General features: G+C 44.2%; 1 protein-coding gene across 12 annotated transcripts in view; it reads right to left on the bottom strand.

The window, feature by feature from the left end:
* Window positions 1-17122, bottom strand: part of FER1L5 (fer-1 like family member 5) — an 87983-nt gene extending 70861 nt beyond the window's left edge. For 6 of the 12 annotated variants that reach the window (XM_053270213.1, XM_053270214.1, XM_053270219.1 and 3 more), the window contains exons 1-9: window positions 16863-17118; window positions 15068-15123; window positions 14829-14917; window positions 12480-12588; window positions 11730-11814; window positions 9567-9694; window positions 7791-7919; window positions 3699-3761; window positions 958-1008 (exon numbers count right to left, since the gene is read on the bottom strand). In XM_053270213.1, the coding sequence (XP_053126188.1) occupies window positions 958-1008; window positions 3699-3761; window positions 7791-7919; window positions 9567-9694; window positions 11730-11814; window positions 12480-12588; window positions 14829-14917; window positions 15068-15123; window positions 16863-16947 (795 nt within the window). In that variant the 5' untranslated portion in view covers window positions 16948-17118. Of the gene's footprint in view, window positions 1-957; window positions 1009-3698; window positions 3762-7790; window positions 7920-9566; window positions 9695-11729; window positions 11815-12479; window positions 12589-14828; window positions 14918-15067; window positions 15124-16862 lie in introns of all 12 variants that reach the window. The other 6 variants (XR_008311153.1, XR_008311154.1, XR_008311155.1 and 3 more) reach the window with 2 other exon arrangements.
* Between the last annotated feature and the right edge of the window lie 298 nt (window positions 17123-17420).

Raw genomic sequence — 17420 nt, 5'->3', positions numbered from 1 at the left:
ATCCTGGGAAACCTTGGATTTTGATTTCAGAAGCTCACTTACTGAGCTTTCCCCAGCTATTCAAGGCCCATTTTCCGACTGGTTGAATAAATGGATCTAATGAATTGTGTTCTAATGCAAGTTACCTGACAGACTGTGTTAAATACTGCCTGTTAGTATCTGACGTGCTGTCAGATACTGTCGTAAATCAGCTTTGCTGTATGTTAGCTGTCAGATGCAGACGCTGAGTACTACTGGGGGGAAAACCCACTGGTTGAAAAGCATTGAACCTCAAGCACTGAACATCAATTATTCTCTCACAAAGAAGATCTCAACTTTGTACTGAAATATGTATTTTTTGCCTTTTTGCCCCTAAGGATCTTCGGCAAGCGACAACATGAACTGGATGTCCATGAAGATGGAATAGATTAGAACTGTAGTTACATGTTCCAAGACATGGACCCCAACCAGGAATCTGGCTGTCACATTTTGGACAAGATGAAATTTCTGATGCGTTCCCAAGGCAGCTTCATATAGTATGTAACCTAACCAAGATATCAGCTAGGATGTACTATATACCATATTCCTAATCCACATTCACAGAAGTTGAATTTTGGCAACTGAGGAGGAGATATGAAGGAGCTTTATAAAATTATGCATGGTGAGAAGAGAGTGGATAAGGAGAATCTCTTCACCCTCTCACACAACACTCAAATCAGGGGTCATCCCACAAAATTGTTGGGCAGGAAATTTAGGACCGAAAAAGAAGTCGTTTTTTACACAGAACATAATTCATCTATGGAATTCTCTGTAGTCTGACCCTCAGGGACTAGCATGAAGCTTCCCCAAGGTCAATACTGGGTCCTGGCCCTCTAGTATAGAAGTTAATAACCAAAACATCACTGGCAGGGTGACTTCTACCCGTTTTATAATTCTGCCTCTCTAGCAGCATCAGCCACAGCAGCAGCAGCTGTGTACCTTGAAGACTCCGATGAGGGAATCTGCACGCAACGCCTTGGAGTTCATCACCTGTGAAGAAACAACTGTTGTCACACAGATGGTTCCCTCTAGGGGTTTGCAGAAAACTGGTTTGCCCAGTTCAGTTTGAGTCTGAACCTGACTCGAACAGAACTGGGCATGTTTCCCCCCACTCCTGCTCGGCTCGAATTCAAGCCGGTTCGGGAGTTCTAATATGATGATGATGATGACAACTCACTGGTGGGCCTGGTGGCCTCGAGGGGTGCTGGCGTAGCCATGGGGGGGTGTCTCCCTCCCTCTTCACACTCCCTCTCCCCACACCAGCCTCCTCCTCGTCCTCCAAGGGCATTTTGGCCCAGTTTGGGGGCATTCTGGCCTTCCCCTGGTGGCAGCAGCCATTTTGGAGGCCATCGCACATGCGCCCTGGCCATTCTGTGAACTGGGCCTGGTCCAGTTCGAGGGTGAGCCCTCGAGCCAGACCAGTTCGATGGTGAACTGGCTCAACTTTGAGCTGGTTTGCACATCCCTAGTTCCCTCATCCCCCCATGATCATTCTCTCCATCAAACAGGATCCCATATCTAGACGAATTCTCTCTGTCCAGTGATTTGAAACACTGCATTTTTGATTTGGTCGAGTTCTGTTTCATCTGAACAAGATCCTGCATCATCAGAAGCTAGGAGGAGAACGACGCAGGAGAACTTCTTGCTGACACCACTTCTGTCATTGTGCACGCCACACCTGTGGTCCGGCCAGGCCAGCAGGGCTCTTGTCCTGTCTCTAGAAACCCACCCACCATCGCCCACCCGGATCCCAGGACCAGAGAGGACACTGTGCCAGGACCGGCAAACTCCAACATTGGAGGTGAAGTGCTCGCTCAGCTGCTTGGGGACCCCCTCCTGTGGACCTCCTCAGGAGGAGGGGAAGGCCAGCTCCAGCACCTTTGGATCATGGCCAGCCTGAGCTCCAGGAAGAGGTGGGGCCCCTGGATTCTGCATAACCCCGCCATTTGCAACTGGCTTCAGCAGCCCTGTCTTTGAGCTCTCGCCTCCTGCTGCCGCCTTGCTAGACCCAGATGTGGATGGGGGAACAGTGCTGCATCTTGGAGTGATCCCCCCCATGTCCTTCTGGCCCTGAGACCCTCCAGGCATTCAGTGGAACATGCCTATGGAACATGCCTATGCTGTTCAGTGCAGGGTTCTAGATTGTTCTCGCACCCTTTTGCAGGCATTCTGCTGAACATGCAGATGTTGGGGCCAAGGCCAGAGGCAAATACAGGCATCTGGGATATGGCTACTGGGTGCAGTTACTGGGGTCTGCACTTCACATAATCAGGGACCACACCAGCCTTTTCAGACCTTATGCTTAACACACCATTTGTATGCAGTATAGCCCCTGCTAGCTGAGCAAAGAGACACCTTTTAAAGGGGTGATTCTCTTAGATTTAGCAGGGGGAGAGCAACTGGCCCTATCCAACTCCAGCACATCATCCCTCCAGTGGCTGTTGTTGGTATCTGGCTTATGTTTCTTTTTCGATTGTGTGAGCCCTTTGGCGACAGGGGACCATCTTACTTATGTCTTGTTTATTTTTCTATGTAAACTGCTTTGAGCATTTTGTTGAAGAGCAGTAAATAAATATCAGTAGTAGTAGCAGTAGTGTAAAGGTAAAGTGTGCCGTCAAGTCGATTTCGACTCCTGGCGGACACAGAGCCCTGTGGTTGTCTTTGGTAGAATACAGGAGGGGTTGACCATGGCCTCCTCCTGTGTAGTCTGAGATGATGCCTTTCAGCATCTTCCTATATTGCTGCTGCCCGATAGGGGTCTTTCCCATAGTCTGTGAAACATACCAGCAGGGATTCAAACTGGCAACCTCTGGCTCGCTAGTCAAGTCATTTCCCCGCTGTGCCATTAGGTGGCTTCAGTACTACATTATGTCAAATAAAAACAAATATATTTTGGTCTACTAATCATAAAATAATACTTAAAACATCAACCCCAAAATAGCAACTAACAAAACTAAGGATCATGAATCCAATCGAATTGTACAACAAATCCCAGAAAATGCAAACAATATAAAATTGACTTAAAACTTAGTACAACTCGGCCTCATCTCAGATCTCTACCTTTGCTCTGAAAGCAAGAAACATAGTTGTATATTCAATTACTGCTGCCCATCTTATGCTGAAGGCCGCCCACTTCCTATCTCTATCCTATTTTTCAGGGGGCCTGAATCCAGGGTTCACTTTTAAAATGAAGGCAGGTACAGACAGCCATTCACATGAAAACATGGACCCCTGCTAACTGAGCAAAGAGGCACCTTTTAAAAATGGTGATTCTCTTCATTGAGCAGGGGGTGAGCAACTGGCCCTATCCAGCCCCAGGATAGCATCCCTGCAGTGGCTGTTGCTGGTGTCTGTCTTATGTTCCTTTTTAAGATTGTGAGCAACCTCTTGCTCACTAGGCAAGTCATTTCCCTGCTGTGCTTTTCGGTGGCTTCTGTACGCAGGTACAATTATGATGTTGACTGAAGGTAGGGCAGGATACTTCTTCTCAGTAACCTGTGTTCTAGGGAGGCTGTATCCAAGTTCACCTTTTAAATGAACGCAGGTACAGTCATTCACACAAAAACGTATACATGTGTACAGACATCTGGACACAGATACAACATAGTGACTGAACAGGGAGTCGAAGAAACAGGATTCTGAGGCCAAGGAAGGGAGGAGAGCAGACATTTCTTGCTCACCTGTATCGTAATGTACTCCTCAAAAAGTTGACTAGGTATCTCATTGAAGTTCTGGACAAAGGTCTGCAGAAACACAAAGGGGATCAAGGGAGGTGTTTCAGCTGTCTTTAGTTGATCACTTTTCAGGAGAGGCAAAATATTTGCAGAGCTTTGATTATAAGGGCTACTTTGCAGAAGTTTTATTTGGAGTACTGTCAGTCTTTGCATATTTCAGCAAGCCACATTAAACCGATGCCTTTTGAACAACGCAAAAGAGTTTGCATGTGTTCAGTTGCCAATTACAACTTATTGTTAGAAGGAGGAGAAGCCATCTTTAAGATGTTGTATTCCTGTTACAATAGCACAGCAGAACCAAAACAGCTCCCAACACCTGTGCCCTTACCGGTTGCACCCCATTAAAAATATTCCATCCTGTTTTTCTACAGGAAGAAACCAGAACATTACTAATCTTCCCGTTTGAACATTTTTAAGTGATCCAAGAAAATTAGTGTTTAAACCAAGCATAATTATCTACTGGAGGGGACGGTTATATTATAAACACTATTAGACATTAACGGCTGGCTTGTTATACTTTGAATTTTCTCCTGACAATGTTTTATCAGACATTAAGGTTTACTACCTGCTTATACCTTTTCTCCCAAATCATTGCTTTTACTGGATTATGGTTCATAACTTCATAATTTGTTTTTGTTTTTACTTTTGTTGACAATTAATTTAGGGATTCTTTTTATGGCTTCCTCTTCTTTTTCCCCTGTAGTGATTATATACTTTATATAAATTTTTTTATATATTTTATTTTCTGTAGTGATTATATATTTTATATATTTTAATGCAAATATTAAAGACTGAACAGAGGTATTCCCTGTGATATAATTATGTAATAATGCTTTAAATAGGGATTCTGGATTGAGAAGTCTTACTTAGTTACATAGGGATCGGTGGTATTCCCTGTGAAACAATTTGTGTGGCAATGTATTGAATAGGGATTCGGGATTTTGAAGTTTTACTTAGTTATATCCTAAAGGTAAATGGTTTGTCTATCATTGGCCTGTTCTTGAAGAAAGATTTATAAATGAGAAATTATTTCAACATTATTTCAACATGTTTAATACACTCTTAATAACCAAAACAATCAGGTTTCTAAATTCAAGGAGAATTTTTCCATGGAGAGACTTAATGCAGGAGAATATGGTTTAACCTGAGATTAAATTTTTCCATCACTTTTTGCAGGTTATTACTATGGAGATTAATGAGCTCTTTTAATGGGTAGACAAGAAGTCTAGGTTTATGACTGTAACATTATCTCTTGGACAAGAGACCATTGGGAGCAACTTTTGGGTTTTTGGGGGGTGGGTTAATATTAGTTGTGTAGAGATATTGTTCATTGCAAGATGATTTTTAACGGGAGTAGACAGAGGCGTATCTAGGGAAAATAGCGCCTAGGGCAAACACTGAAATTGCGCCCCCTGTCCAAGCATCTGACACCCATCTTTCAGATAACTTTACCATAATATCAGCTGAAAAATACAAGTCTGGCTCGTTAATCTTTTAATATTTCAAAAACTATTTTAGCAGTGGACTTAGCCAAACCAAAAAATGCTGGAAAACTACAAATTTCAGTATGCTGGGGCTCATGAAATACCCAAATACTATGTGGAGGTGTACTTGGAAAACTAAACAGAAGTGCCTTCTAATTCTCTACTATGCATTGTAGCATCACCATTACATAAGTTTTAAAAATAAATGGAGAATTTGACTTTTCCCAGATACTCTGTAAATAATTAAAGGATATGCAGAGTAAACTGTGTCACTGCTTGGAATATATTCTAGTCTTTCAGAAAGACAGTTAAAATGAGAGAAAGAGAGCAAGAAACTCCCAGTGGGCCTTAATACTAAGGATTTCACACTGATTCAAAGACAAATTCACCATTAATAGCCATATTAGCAAGACATCACATTTAACTCACTTATCACAAGAAGCAAAGTAAGAGCAAATGAATACAATCTTAGCTCATAAGCATCAGCTCAGTATTCACAAGCCCTGATTCTCTGTACATAGTGCCAATCTGAATATGTATACAGTGACTTATATTATATATTATTATTTTTTTACCTGTAGCCCCTTCGGGGGGCTTCCTAAAGGCTGGGGGGTTTGCAAAGGTTCCTCCTCCCCCCACTGGCCTCTAGGGCCTCGCAGGGACCGTTTGAGCATGTGCAGTGGCCATTTTTTAAAATCTTTTTTAAAAAAATGGCCACTGAAAACAAAATGGCCACCGCGCATGCTCAAATGGCCTCTGCAAGGCCTGGCATGACCTAGGGCCTCACAGAGGCCATTTGAGCATGCATGGTGGCCATTTTGTTTTTGGCAGCCATTTTTTTTAAAAAAAATAATTTTACAAAATGGCGCCCCTTCAAGTGGCGCCCAGGGCACGTGCCCTGCCTGCCCTACCCCTAGATACGCCCCTGGGAGTAGAAAGTGAAGACATAAACTGAGGGAAAACTATTGGTATTATCTTTTGTATTGGAAAAGATCAAATTTAACTTAACTGGTTTAAAAAAAATATTTTTATATACATGTTTTAGACCTTAATAGACTCCAACAGACATTCAAATTTATACTAACATTGAGATAGCCACAATTAGTAATCTACATTGACATTTTTATACAATATTAATTTTATTATAGTTAGAAAATTATTTTCTTTTGCTTTTCCTCTTTCTATTTTAATTTAAGTTTATCAAAATAGTTTTGAAATATTGTACTTGGGTACCTTAGTCTCTATTTAGAATTTCCATCCTAGCTGTATTTCTCTGTTCTCTTTGGTTCTTACTATTTTACTTTTTTTTTTTTTTTGGTATGAGGGTTTTCCCCTTAAACTTTATAGACACATTTTTATTACTCTGTTATTCAGGCATTTTGTGATATGATGGCCTCGTATTGGCATTTTGTACTACCATTGGTAACATGGAAAGTCTGGACTTAACTATGTTTTTATCTCAACTTTCTATCAAAAAATTAAAAAACGTTAAAATTAAAAAAAAAAAATTTCCCCCCACCAAATTGAACTGATCTACGGCTGATTTAGCAACTAAAGTTGCAATTGATTCATGTACAAGGATGCAAAATTTCGGCCTTTCTGCAGATGTTGGACTGCAGCCCCCATCATCCCTGACTATTGACTCCTGTAGGAACATAGGAAGCTGCCATATACTTACTATAGGTCCATCTTGCTCAGTATTGTCTACACAGACTGGCAGCGGCTTCTCCAAGGTTGCAGGCAGGAATCTCTCTCAGCCCTATCTTGAAGATGCCACCAGGGAGGGAACCTGGAACCTTCTGCTCTTCCCTGAGCACCTCCATCCCCTAAGGGGAATATCTTACGATGCTCACACTTCTAATCTCCCATTCATATGCAACCAGGGCAGATCCTGCTTAGCTACGGGGTCAAGTCATGCTTGCTACCACAAGACCAGTTCTCCTCCATGTGGCTGGGGATAATGAGAGTTGTAGTCCAACCACAGCTGGAGCAGGCTGAAGTTGTACGGCCCTGATCTATGAAACAAGACTCTCCATTCTAAAATATGAAGTTGCTTTATCCCGAATCGGATGGTTGGTCCAGCTAGCTTGGAGACGTTTACTCTGACAGGCAGCAAGTTGCTAAGTTCTCAGGCAGAGAAAGGTCTTCCTTAGTCCCACTGAGCAGGACAGACCCCCTAACTGGGCAACCTGGAAACTTTTTTGTGCAAAGCATGGGCTCTACCAGCTGAGCAGTGGGCTCTCTTCAGTTCTTGCTCTTTGAAATGCAGTTGACTAGGCAGATGAGGCTTGCAAAGTGGTCTGCTCAGTTAATTGCAGCTGGGGATGATGGGAGTTGTAGTCACACAACAGCTGGAGACCCTCCGGTTGGCTGCCCTCATGATAAGGGGTTAATCTCTCTCTCTCTTAGCTTCAGATCTCATGACCCTACAAGGAATCTATCATGTGTCTCTTGGAGAGTCAGACAGGAAGGCCCTCTTCAACCAAGTACACTGTTGGTGGCATGTCCATGAAGATGGAATAGAACTGTATGTTGAAGCCAGGGTAACACCAACCTCATCGTAAAAAGGGTTATTCCCGAATCGGATTCTCGTCCTGAACACATGATCAGCAATGCTCACTTTCACGACCGGCTTGACGTTGTTTTCTTGCAGCTGCCGGCATTCTATGATGCCAACTCGCACCTATAACAGGAGAGAGAACGCATGTGGGGAAAGCGGAATCCAAGCTGGATGACTCTGCAAAGCACACGTCTTGCCCTGCAAGTACCTTGGGCGATGTTGCCCATCACGGAAGTCAATGGTTTTCTTAGAATGGCTCTGGGAGCTACTAGTGGGTTGATCTGGACTGGTGCATGCCGCAGAGGGGACAAGGTGAAAGCAGGGATTCTCAGACTTGTGCTCCAGTGCTCGCAATACCACTCCCAACCCTTTCTGTTTTGCTTAAAGAGAAGGGGAAGGAGAGGAGGGGGTAGGAGCTTGGGGGTGGATTGGTGAGGAGGAGGAGGAGGAGGAGGAGGAGGAGAGCTGGTCTTCAAGCATGAATTGTTCCCAGTGCTAAGCAGGGTCTGCTCTTGTTGTTGTTGTTGTTACTAGCTGGGCCGGGAGCCTCTGGCTGGCCCACCCACCTGCTACTGCCTTTTTCTTTCTCCCCCGCCCCCAGCGCCCACCCGCCTGCCTGCCCCTGCTGCTTTCTGGCCGGCCAGCTTCTTCTCCTCCCGCCTGCTTCTCCACTGCTCTCCTGCTTTCTGACTGGCCAGCTGGCCTGCCCGTTTCTTCTCCCCATCCTGCTGCTTTCTCGCTGACTGGTGGATTGGCCCACTTCTTCCCCCACCTGCTTCTCCCCCCCCACTTCTCCCCCCACCTGCTTCTCCCCCCCCGCCCACTTCTCCTCCACCTGCTTCTTCTCCCCACACTTTCTGGCTGGCCGGCCAGCTGGTTCATTTCTTCTCCGCCCCGCCCCCTCACTTTCTTGCCAGCCGCCTGCTACCGCAGCCACCATTTTCTTCCCTCCCACCTGTCCCATGGCTATCTGGCAGCTCTCCGAAATCTTGCAAGAGCTGCCGCGCATGGGATTAGCCACGGGTATGCTTTAGAGAATTAAATATATAAAAAAATAAATGAATATTTATATACCGCTCTTCAACCAAAGTCCCCAAAGCAGTTTACATAGAAAAAATAAACAATACATAAATAAGATGGCCCCCTGTTCCCAAAGGGCTCACAAGCTAAAAAGAAACACAAGGTTGGCACCAGAAACAGCCATTGGAGGGATGCTGTGCTGGGGTTGGATAGGGCCAGGTGCTCTCCCCCTGCAAAATATAAGAGAATCACCCCTTGAAAAAGTGTCTCTTTCTCACTTAGCAGGTGTAAATGAGCATGGTTTGCATTTGAATGGGAGACAACATGTTAGAGTAACTAACACGAGTAACTGACCCTATCCACCCCCAGCACAGTACTTGCAGTGACTGTTGCTGGTGTCTATCTTATGTTTCTATTTAGAATGTGAGCCCTTTGGGGACAGGGATCCATCTTATTTGTTACCGCCCTGAGCCATTTTTGGAAGGGCGGTATAGAAATTGAATTATTATTATTATTATTATTATTATTAAGCACTGTAAGCTAAGCCGCTGCCAGTCTGTGTAGACAAAACTGAGCTAGATGGACCAAGGGTCTGACTCAGTAGAAGGCTGCTTCCTGTGTTTCTATGTAGCTGGGAATTATTCTGCAGCCTGCATTTGTAGTCCTTGCTATGAGCCTCCATAAAAAAAATGCCCATCTGAAAAACAACAATTGCTTTATTATTGTTTCTTTTCTCAGGGATTGCATTACCTGGAAGACTTGTTTCTTGTTCCCCAAGTCTCTTTTGGGTGTTGGCAAAGGGATCTCACCTGCACCAATCCTGTCTCTTGGAACTAATTCTTCCTGTTCAGAATCCTTTGCATGGACCGGGCAGCAAACTGGGGGGCAATCACAGATAACAACAGCACCATAACTGTCAGTGATTATATAGAGCAGGGTCCCTAAATTCCACCAAACAAAGGGTGGACTCACACAATTGCTGGGAAGTCTGATTCCCAGGACATGCAAGCTTCTGACGGGCATGTCATGCAAAACTGTGCCAGCTGCTTCCATCCTGAGCCTGCTGCCTTTTGCCCAACTTCTGTAACCAAGATTTGAAGTTGGGCAGAGAATGGTAGGCAAAATTAAGACAGAGGGCTTAAGAACCAGCCATTGGTAGGTAGGTACTGGCCATTGGTAGGCTTGCATGATGCATCCACTGGCAGCCAGCACTCCCCGAGAACTGGAGGTTTCAGGGAATTGGACTTCCCAGCAAGCCAGTTAAAGAGGTCTTTGCATGGTGCTGAAAAGACAGCACCAGAAGCTTTTCCAAATGGCTACCGAATGCAGCTTTGCTGCATTTAGGTGGCAGGGAGTTTGTACCAGGGCAACCATTTACAGAGCCATCAGGAGGGCAACAGAAGGGGCCGTTCATACAGCCAATGGCATTCTTCAGCTTTGCTTCTGACAATTTGCAATCATATTATATGCATCCTAAAAAAGTAGCACTTTGGTACTGTGCACAAAACAGCGTATCTTTATGCATTTCCTGCCTGGGAAAGCTCCAGGGGAGTTCCTATGAGAAAAAGAAATTCCAGAGTTAGGGTGCCACAACTGAGAAGACCCTGTCTTGGGTCACTGGCTACTGGCAGGGGACTCAAAGAAGGGCTTTTGGGGAGGTGTTTAATAACCAGGCAAGTTAGAATGAGAGGTGGTAATTCTTAAGGTACTCAGGTCCAAAGCTAGCATAGCATACCCTAAGCATTGCTTCGGGATCCTGCGAGGTTTGCCAGACTCTGCCTGCCGCCTTCCTCAGCTTCAACACCACTATGTTGTGCCCTTTGCTACATATATGCTACATACTCAGGAGTGGGCTTTCTCTGTGGCTGCCCCGGGGCTTTGGAATATGCTCCCTGCTGAAATAAGAACATCTCCTTCTCTGCTTGTCTTCAGGAAGTCCCTCAAGGCCTGTTCTCACAGGCTTTTAATTAGAATTGATTTTAATCATTTGTTTTAATAATTATTATTTGTTACTGTTTTTATTTCTGTTTTATGCTACTGTTTTAATGGTTTCGTGTATTTTAATTTGTGCTGATTTTAAATATTGTTTTAAACTTTGTACACCGCCTAGAGATTTACAAATCAGGCGGCATAAAAATATGATTGATGAATGAATGAATGAATATGCCATTGTAGTGCCATCTTTCTTTCTAATCGCTGTGGGGCCTTCAATGGCGATCCGAGTTATGGTGCAGCAGGGAGAGGGGTTGAAGCTCTTCCCTTTTGCTCTCTTTCCTTTCCTTTTTCCATTTCTTTTTATTGCCCGGAGGCTCAAAAAACTAAGTGCAAGCACGGACCTGGTTAACAACAACAACAAATATTTATATACCGCTTTTCAACCAAAGTTTCCAAAGTGGTTTACACAGAGAAATAATAAATAAATAAGATGGATCCCTGTCCTCAAAGGGCTCACAGTCTAAAAAGAAACATAAGATAGACACCAGCAACAGTAATGGAAGTACTGTGCTGGGGGTGGAGAAGGCCAGTTTCTCTCCCCCTGCTAAATAAAGAGAATCACCACATTAAATAGGTGCCTCTTTGCCCAGTTAGCAGGTTCAAGGCAAGCACAACTGCTTTGTATAATGCACTGGCACATTTTGATAGCATGCTTTGTTTTCTGGGCAAAGTTTCCTCCCTAAGTTGCTACGGCGTGGGGGGAAAAATTGCACTGCATTGATGCCTCCACGACACCACCGCTGTGTGTGTGTATAAGAAGGACTGGACTGCAATGGTACACGTTAATGCCCTGTGTGGTTGGATCCTTTACCCCTCTGTTTGCTGGTCTAGGTCCAACCATTTGGCCTCCTTACTTACCACATCTCCGGGGTGCTCCTGGGAATGTGCAGAGGTCCCCAAGCAGCATATGAGACTTACCAAATTTACTGCATTCAAACTTTTTCGGCTGCTGAATCGGTTTAACTTCAAAAGGCGTGAAGGCGATTTTTAGAGTGATGGTGTTCTGAAATGAGGAATCACATACACCTTCCTCAGTTCGGTTGGTGTGTATATTAAGCCAAGCGATGGGTGGTACAGATGCAAAGACCACCCTTACTCTACATAGGGTTGCCAACTGACCCCAAAATTGGCCCGGCCCATTCCTGTGCCTTTAACGGCAGCTTGATCTGCAGAAAACGGCTTTTTATAGTTGAAAAATTAGATCTGTAGGAGCTAAAGTGGTTAAATGAGTCAATTTAAAATACTTTTAACTGACTGAAAAGATACTCACCATTAACTGGGCAAAAGATATTTTTTAAAAAATTATTAATACAAGCAAGGCACTACGGGCTGTCTCTGTTTTAGAAGAGGCATCCCCCTTCCCTCTCATACAAGCGGGAATGCCTCTTCTGAGATTATGCTTCTTACAACACATGCCTGCATTTCTAAAAGCAAAGAAAGGATGCTTCTTGCCTCAGAGCTATTTGTTTTGCCTTCTTGTGGTTTTTTCCTAGATTGTAAGTCCCTTGGGGCAGGGCCTGTCATCTTGTTCTTTTAAAAGCACTATGCACATTAATGATGCAATCATCATCATCATCATCATCATCATCATCATCATCATCATCGGACACCCAGATATCTCATCCCAGTTTACAGACAGACTTCCCCAATTCCCCCATTCTGGCTTACTCCTGTTGCCTCCAAGGAGCTGTCCCGCAAAGCCTGGTCCTTTATGGTGATAAACACCTTTGGCCGTTCTGCAACGCTGGCTAAGGAGAAGCTGGCCGCACCAAAGCTTCTATGGGAGGAAAAAAAAAAGCACACTGAACTCAGGGAGACCTTCAAAGCAATGAACATCTATGAGCAGCTGTAAGGGACCGATGTGTTTCAACCTTTACATGCATTTATGCCATATGTATTTAACAGAGCATGGGATATTCATTATGGGTTGTATTCCCCCTCATTATATTTATCAATACATATATCTTTGGTTTTGTATTATCTATATAATTAATTCCTGTAGAGGGGATGCGTGGGGATGTGGCAAGCTCCGCCCCTGCTGCAGCCGCGACCAATGGCGGGCCCAGAGGGGGTGATACGTGCAAGGGTGGGAGGGAGGAGTGCGTGCCAGGAGCCGGTTGAGGCGGTGGGTGAGAGGATGACGGATGGGAGGAGGAGGACAGGTAGTGGGCGAAGCCCTGCCACCCCGAGGAGGAGGATGGCGAGGAGGAAGGAGGTGGCGGTGGTGGGACAGCCTGGGCCTGGCCCCCCAGGATGAGATGGTGGTGGCAAGGAGGGTGATGGCTGGGCCCAACTAGAGGTGCAGATGCTCTTCGCTCGATCCCACTAGTGTTATATATAAACAGTGTTCCCTCTAACAGGGATTCCCAGATGTTGTTGACTACAGCTCCCATAATCCCTTGCCAAAGGCCACTGCAGATGGGGATGCTGGGAGCAGTAGTCAACAACATCTGGGAATCCCTGTTAGAGGGAACTCTGTATATAAAGGGAGTTGGTTTCCCTTCTTTTTCTCATGGGTTTTGCCAGTTTGTGGGCTATGCAGTTCCTTGTTTGTGGATTGGAGGACTGTCTTAGATATGAGGTTTCTCCTTTGGGTGTTATGGCCCTATGAATCTTGGGTTTCTCTCCTTTTTTAGCTGTAACCCATTTGAGTTGTTATTTGAGTATCGTTTTCTATGTTTGTGGCTATCACCACTTTGTATGTGATTTCTTGTGTTCCTTTGGAACAGTTTACAGGCTTCACAGCACTGTTGCGTAGTGTCTTTGTCAGCTTTTTAAATTAATGATTTGTTATCTGGTGTGGTTAAATAGTTACTGTTATTTTGAGATACAGCTGTGTAGGCTTTCCTGCTAATTCACATTCTGTTACAAGCTGTGGAGTTTTTGGGAGAGTTAGTAGACTTTTAGGTTTCTACTTGCTTGGAGGAACATTATTGAGTGTTACTATCTTTCAGCCTGCATGTGAGTATATTTATATATTACCTCTGATATTGACCAGTTTCTTTATGTATAGTAATTATTATTTATGTGATAATTTTGATTGTATTTATTGTCAATATAGCAACTGAGACTGATGAAATGTGCTCCTGAAGAAGCATCCAGTGAAACAGTTTTTATTGCAGTTGTCCTGCCTTTTCTAGCCTCTTCAATTGTCATCCAGCACTACACAGCATGTATTGTTTTTCTTTTCTTCACTTCTGAGACCTTGAGTACAACTGATCATATTCCTCCTTATCATTGCTCCCAACCAACAGACACAATAGAGTGTTTTGCCTTCGCCTCTCTGCTTTTATGGTTTATGAACATATTGGATGCATGTATTCATACTGGGAGAATTATAAGAGCTGCTGTTGGGAAGTATTTTGGAGCAATATATTGATGTCAACAGACTCTGGGCTCCTAATGGGAGATTATTATTTACTATTTGTTTATGTGTAGTGTATTCAGTTGTTCATACATGCTGTTTGTAGATGTCTATTTGGCTGGTTTTTTGTATTGTATATCATTTCAGTCATACGCTCTCTGCATATATACTAGTTTTTGGTATATCCTATATCATGTTGAGTACATTATTTGATTTAATTCTATTTATCATTTGAATATCTTATATTATGTTTAGTGTATCATTTGATCTAATTCTATTTAATATTTGATTAAATCCCATTTAATTGCCTTTTTGATTGGATTTTACTCCGTTTACGGTTTGTTTTTCTCCTGGTGGTACTGTGAACTCCCCCCCCCCATTTTTCCCCTGGGAGTTGTAGTCAACAACATCAGGGAATCCCTGTTAGAGGGAACACTGTATATAAAGGGAGTTGGTTTCTTTCTTCTTCCACGGGAGGAGGGTTCGAACAAAGATCATCCAGGAATATAACCAATGATCTTCTTTACTGCTTAATTATGCTGCATATATAAAATGGTGCTAAACACTGCTTGAAGTTAAAGAACAGTCCCCAACTCCAAGAAAGAAACTCCCAAGAGGTCCCATTTCCAATCAATACACTCCTGGCAACTCACCTTTCACCTTGACTGATCCAGTCCAGGAGTTCGACAGTCACATAAGAACTGCTGTCCAAAGGTTGAGCATCCAGGTACCACACCAGGGTCTGTGGGGGGAAACAAGAAGAACAAGTGTGGATCTGACAATGTTGCTGTTTAGGTTATGGCTACTTGGCCATCTCTGTATGGGGCTGTAGCTCAGAGGGATAGCATCTGCTTTGCCTGACTAAGAGCCTCGCCAGATGTAAGGTGCTTACCTCATTCCAAATGGGATCCTGCTCCTTCTGAACAACTCTTGTTCTCCTTTCGAAATCTAAGAAAGACATCTGGTGAATGAGTACTACCCTTGGGTGCTTTACTATCGCAAGGATGGTTGGAAGGAGGGATGTGCACAAATCCAATTTTCCAGTTTGATTTGAATCTGAATTGATTCGGCCTGATTTGATTCGCACTTGAATCAAATTGGTTCTAAACAGGATCAATTCAATTTGAATTCGAATTCACTCAACCCTATTTTGGTGCCTTTTAAAATCAATCAAGGTGCCTGAATGGTTTTTAAAAGGTGCCCAAATGGTTGTCGAAATGATTCTAATCGATTCAACTTGAATCTGGCTGATTCGATTCGAATTTGAATCGCTTGATTCACCTAGCTTTAAGTCAAATCGATTCAAATTAATTCGCACATCGCTAGTTGGAAGTACACATGACAAACTGCAGTGATGATGATGGTGTTCTTGTAGGGAAGGGGTTTCAATGATCCCAATTATAGCAGAGCAAGGACTCGGATTTGATGCTGCAGCTGAACTACTGGCCTTGCTGAAGTTGCAGATGTAATTATCAAAGGGGCTTGTGAAAAGTTCCTACACTCTTCTGCTTAGCCTGCCTCCAGAATTGCTGTGGAGCTTCCATGCTGCAGCAAGTCTAGCATCATTTTCCTCATGTATATTCTGCTGTTGCTTCCACACGTGGGCCTAATGTACTAGGCACATAGGGCTATCTTCCCAGAGGTCCCCTCCTCTGGCCACTTTTTTGCTTGTACTCTGAGTGCACTTCTGCTTGATCAAACACCCACAACTTCAGAAATGCAATCCTTCTCTGTAAGTGTGCATGAGCCAGGGTCTGTGGGCGCACTCTACAAAGCTGGAAGCTGAGCTCTAGATTCCTCTGTGGGGCTGTCGGGTGGGGCTAGATTGAGCTCTAGATTCCGCTGAGCTCTAGATTCCCCTGTGGGGCTGTCCCACTGGAAATGGTGAGGGTCTTTGTCTGGCTCTCCACAGGGTGTGTCCTCTGCAGCTTTAATACAAGGGGGTAGGGAGAAAAGGAATGCAGGGTTCACAGAAAGGAAATCTTTGGGATGTGAAGCATTTTTAATCTGTGCGGAGGGTATATTCAGGGCTGCCATATGGAAAAGAGGGCAGGCTTCCTGTACCTTTAGGAGATGCACAGAAGGGGGCATTTCAGCAGGTGCAGCTTGTCATGCAGGGGGAAGGGGATGTAGCTTAGTGGTAGAGCCAGTGCTTTGCACGGACAAGGTCCCAGGTTCGGTTCCTGGCAGCATCTCCAGGTAGGGCTGGGAAAGACTCTTGCTTGCTACCATGGAGAGATGCTGCCAGTCAGTGTAGACAATACTGAGCTAGATGGACCAATCGTCTGGCTTAGTATAAGGCAGCTTCCTTTATTCCTAAAAGCTGCATCTGCTGAAATTCCCTCTTCTGTGCATCTCTTAAAGGTAGAGGAGACCTGCCCTCTTTGCTATATGGCAGCCCTAAAGTATATTTAAATCTCTCTGATTAACTGATGCTGTTGCTGTTATCCTTATCTTCTGCAAGCCGCTCTGTTGGCTTGTGTGGGTAGGCATGGGGGGAAAGTGAAATACAAATGGACAAAATAAAGGTGAGGCAGAGCCTGATTCGACCAGCATACAAGACAACTTTTGTTCACACAAAAGAAATTTGGAGCCATTTTTAAAAAACATTCCACAAAATTGCAGCTATCGGTCAGGCTGATGAGGCTTCTTATTGAAAAGCGGGTGGGAAGACATGGCTGCTTTACCTCTGAAGTTCGCGACCACGCATGTGTCGGGGCGATCAGCACTTTCAGGGGCGATGTGAGCAGACAGAACCACCACACGCAACATCTTTGGGTTTCCTCTGCTGCTTCTGCCTCCAGTGTGTATTCTGGAATAAATGGGAGGAGACACCCGTCAGCAATTCTGCCAGGATCTCATCAGTTCTCTATATAGCACCTTAAAGCCGTCCCTTTCTCTGGCTTTGTCCCGACAGGTCTGCTGGCAACACCAGAAGATTCAAAAGACTGAATGCCAAGTCCCTCAGAGTCCTTCCTTCAGAATTTCCAGCCCAAAGGGAATGTGGATTCTTCTGTATCCAGGAAGTAGATCTACTGTAAGCTGACATCATAAAGTCGGAAATAGGAAGCCACAGTGTTAAGAAGTGATGTCGCTCTAGCAAGTAAGCCCAGTCACTGTCTGTTTACTTCCGGTCAGTGAACTGATTTGTGGATTTAACATAGGTTCTTTTAATCGGTTTAATGTAGTTTCTTTAAAAGGGGTTCATCCTGAAATGCCTAAATAGTCAGGCAATGAGGCTATTC

This window comes from Hemicordylus capensis, chromosome 8 (assembly GCF_027244095.1).
Source record: "Hemicordylus capensis ecotype Gifberg chromosome 8, rHemCap1.1.pri, whole genome shotgun sequence".
NCBI classification, from domain to species: domain Eukaryota; kingdom Metazoa; phylum Chordata; class Lepidosauria; order Squamata; family Cordylidae; genus Hemicordylus; species Hemicordylus capensis.
This window is presented reverse-complemented; position numbering and strand designations above follow the sequence as displayed.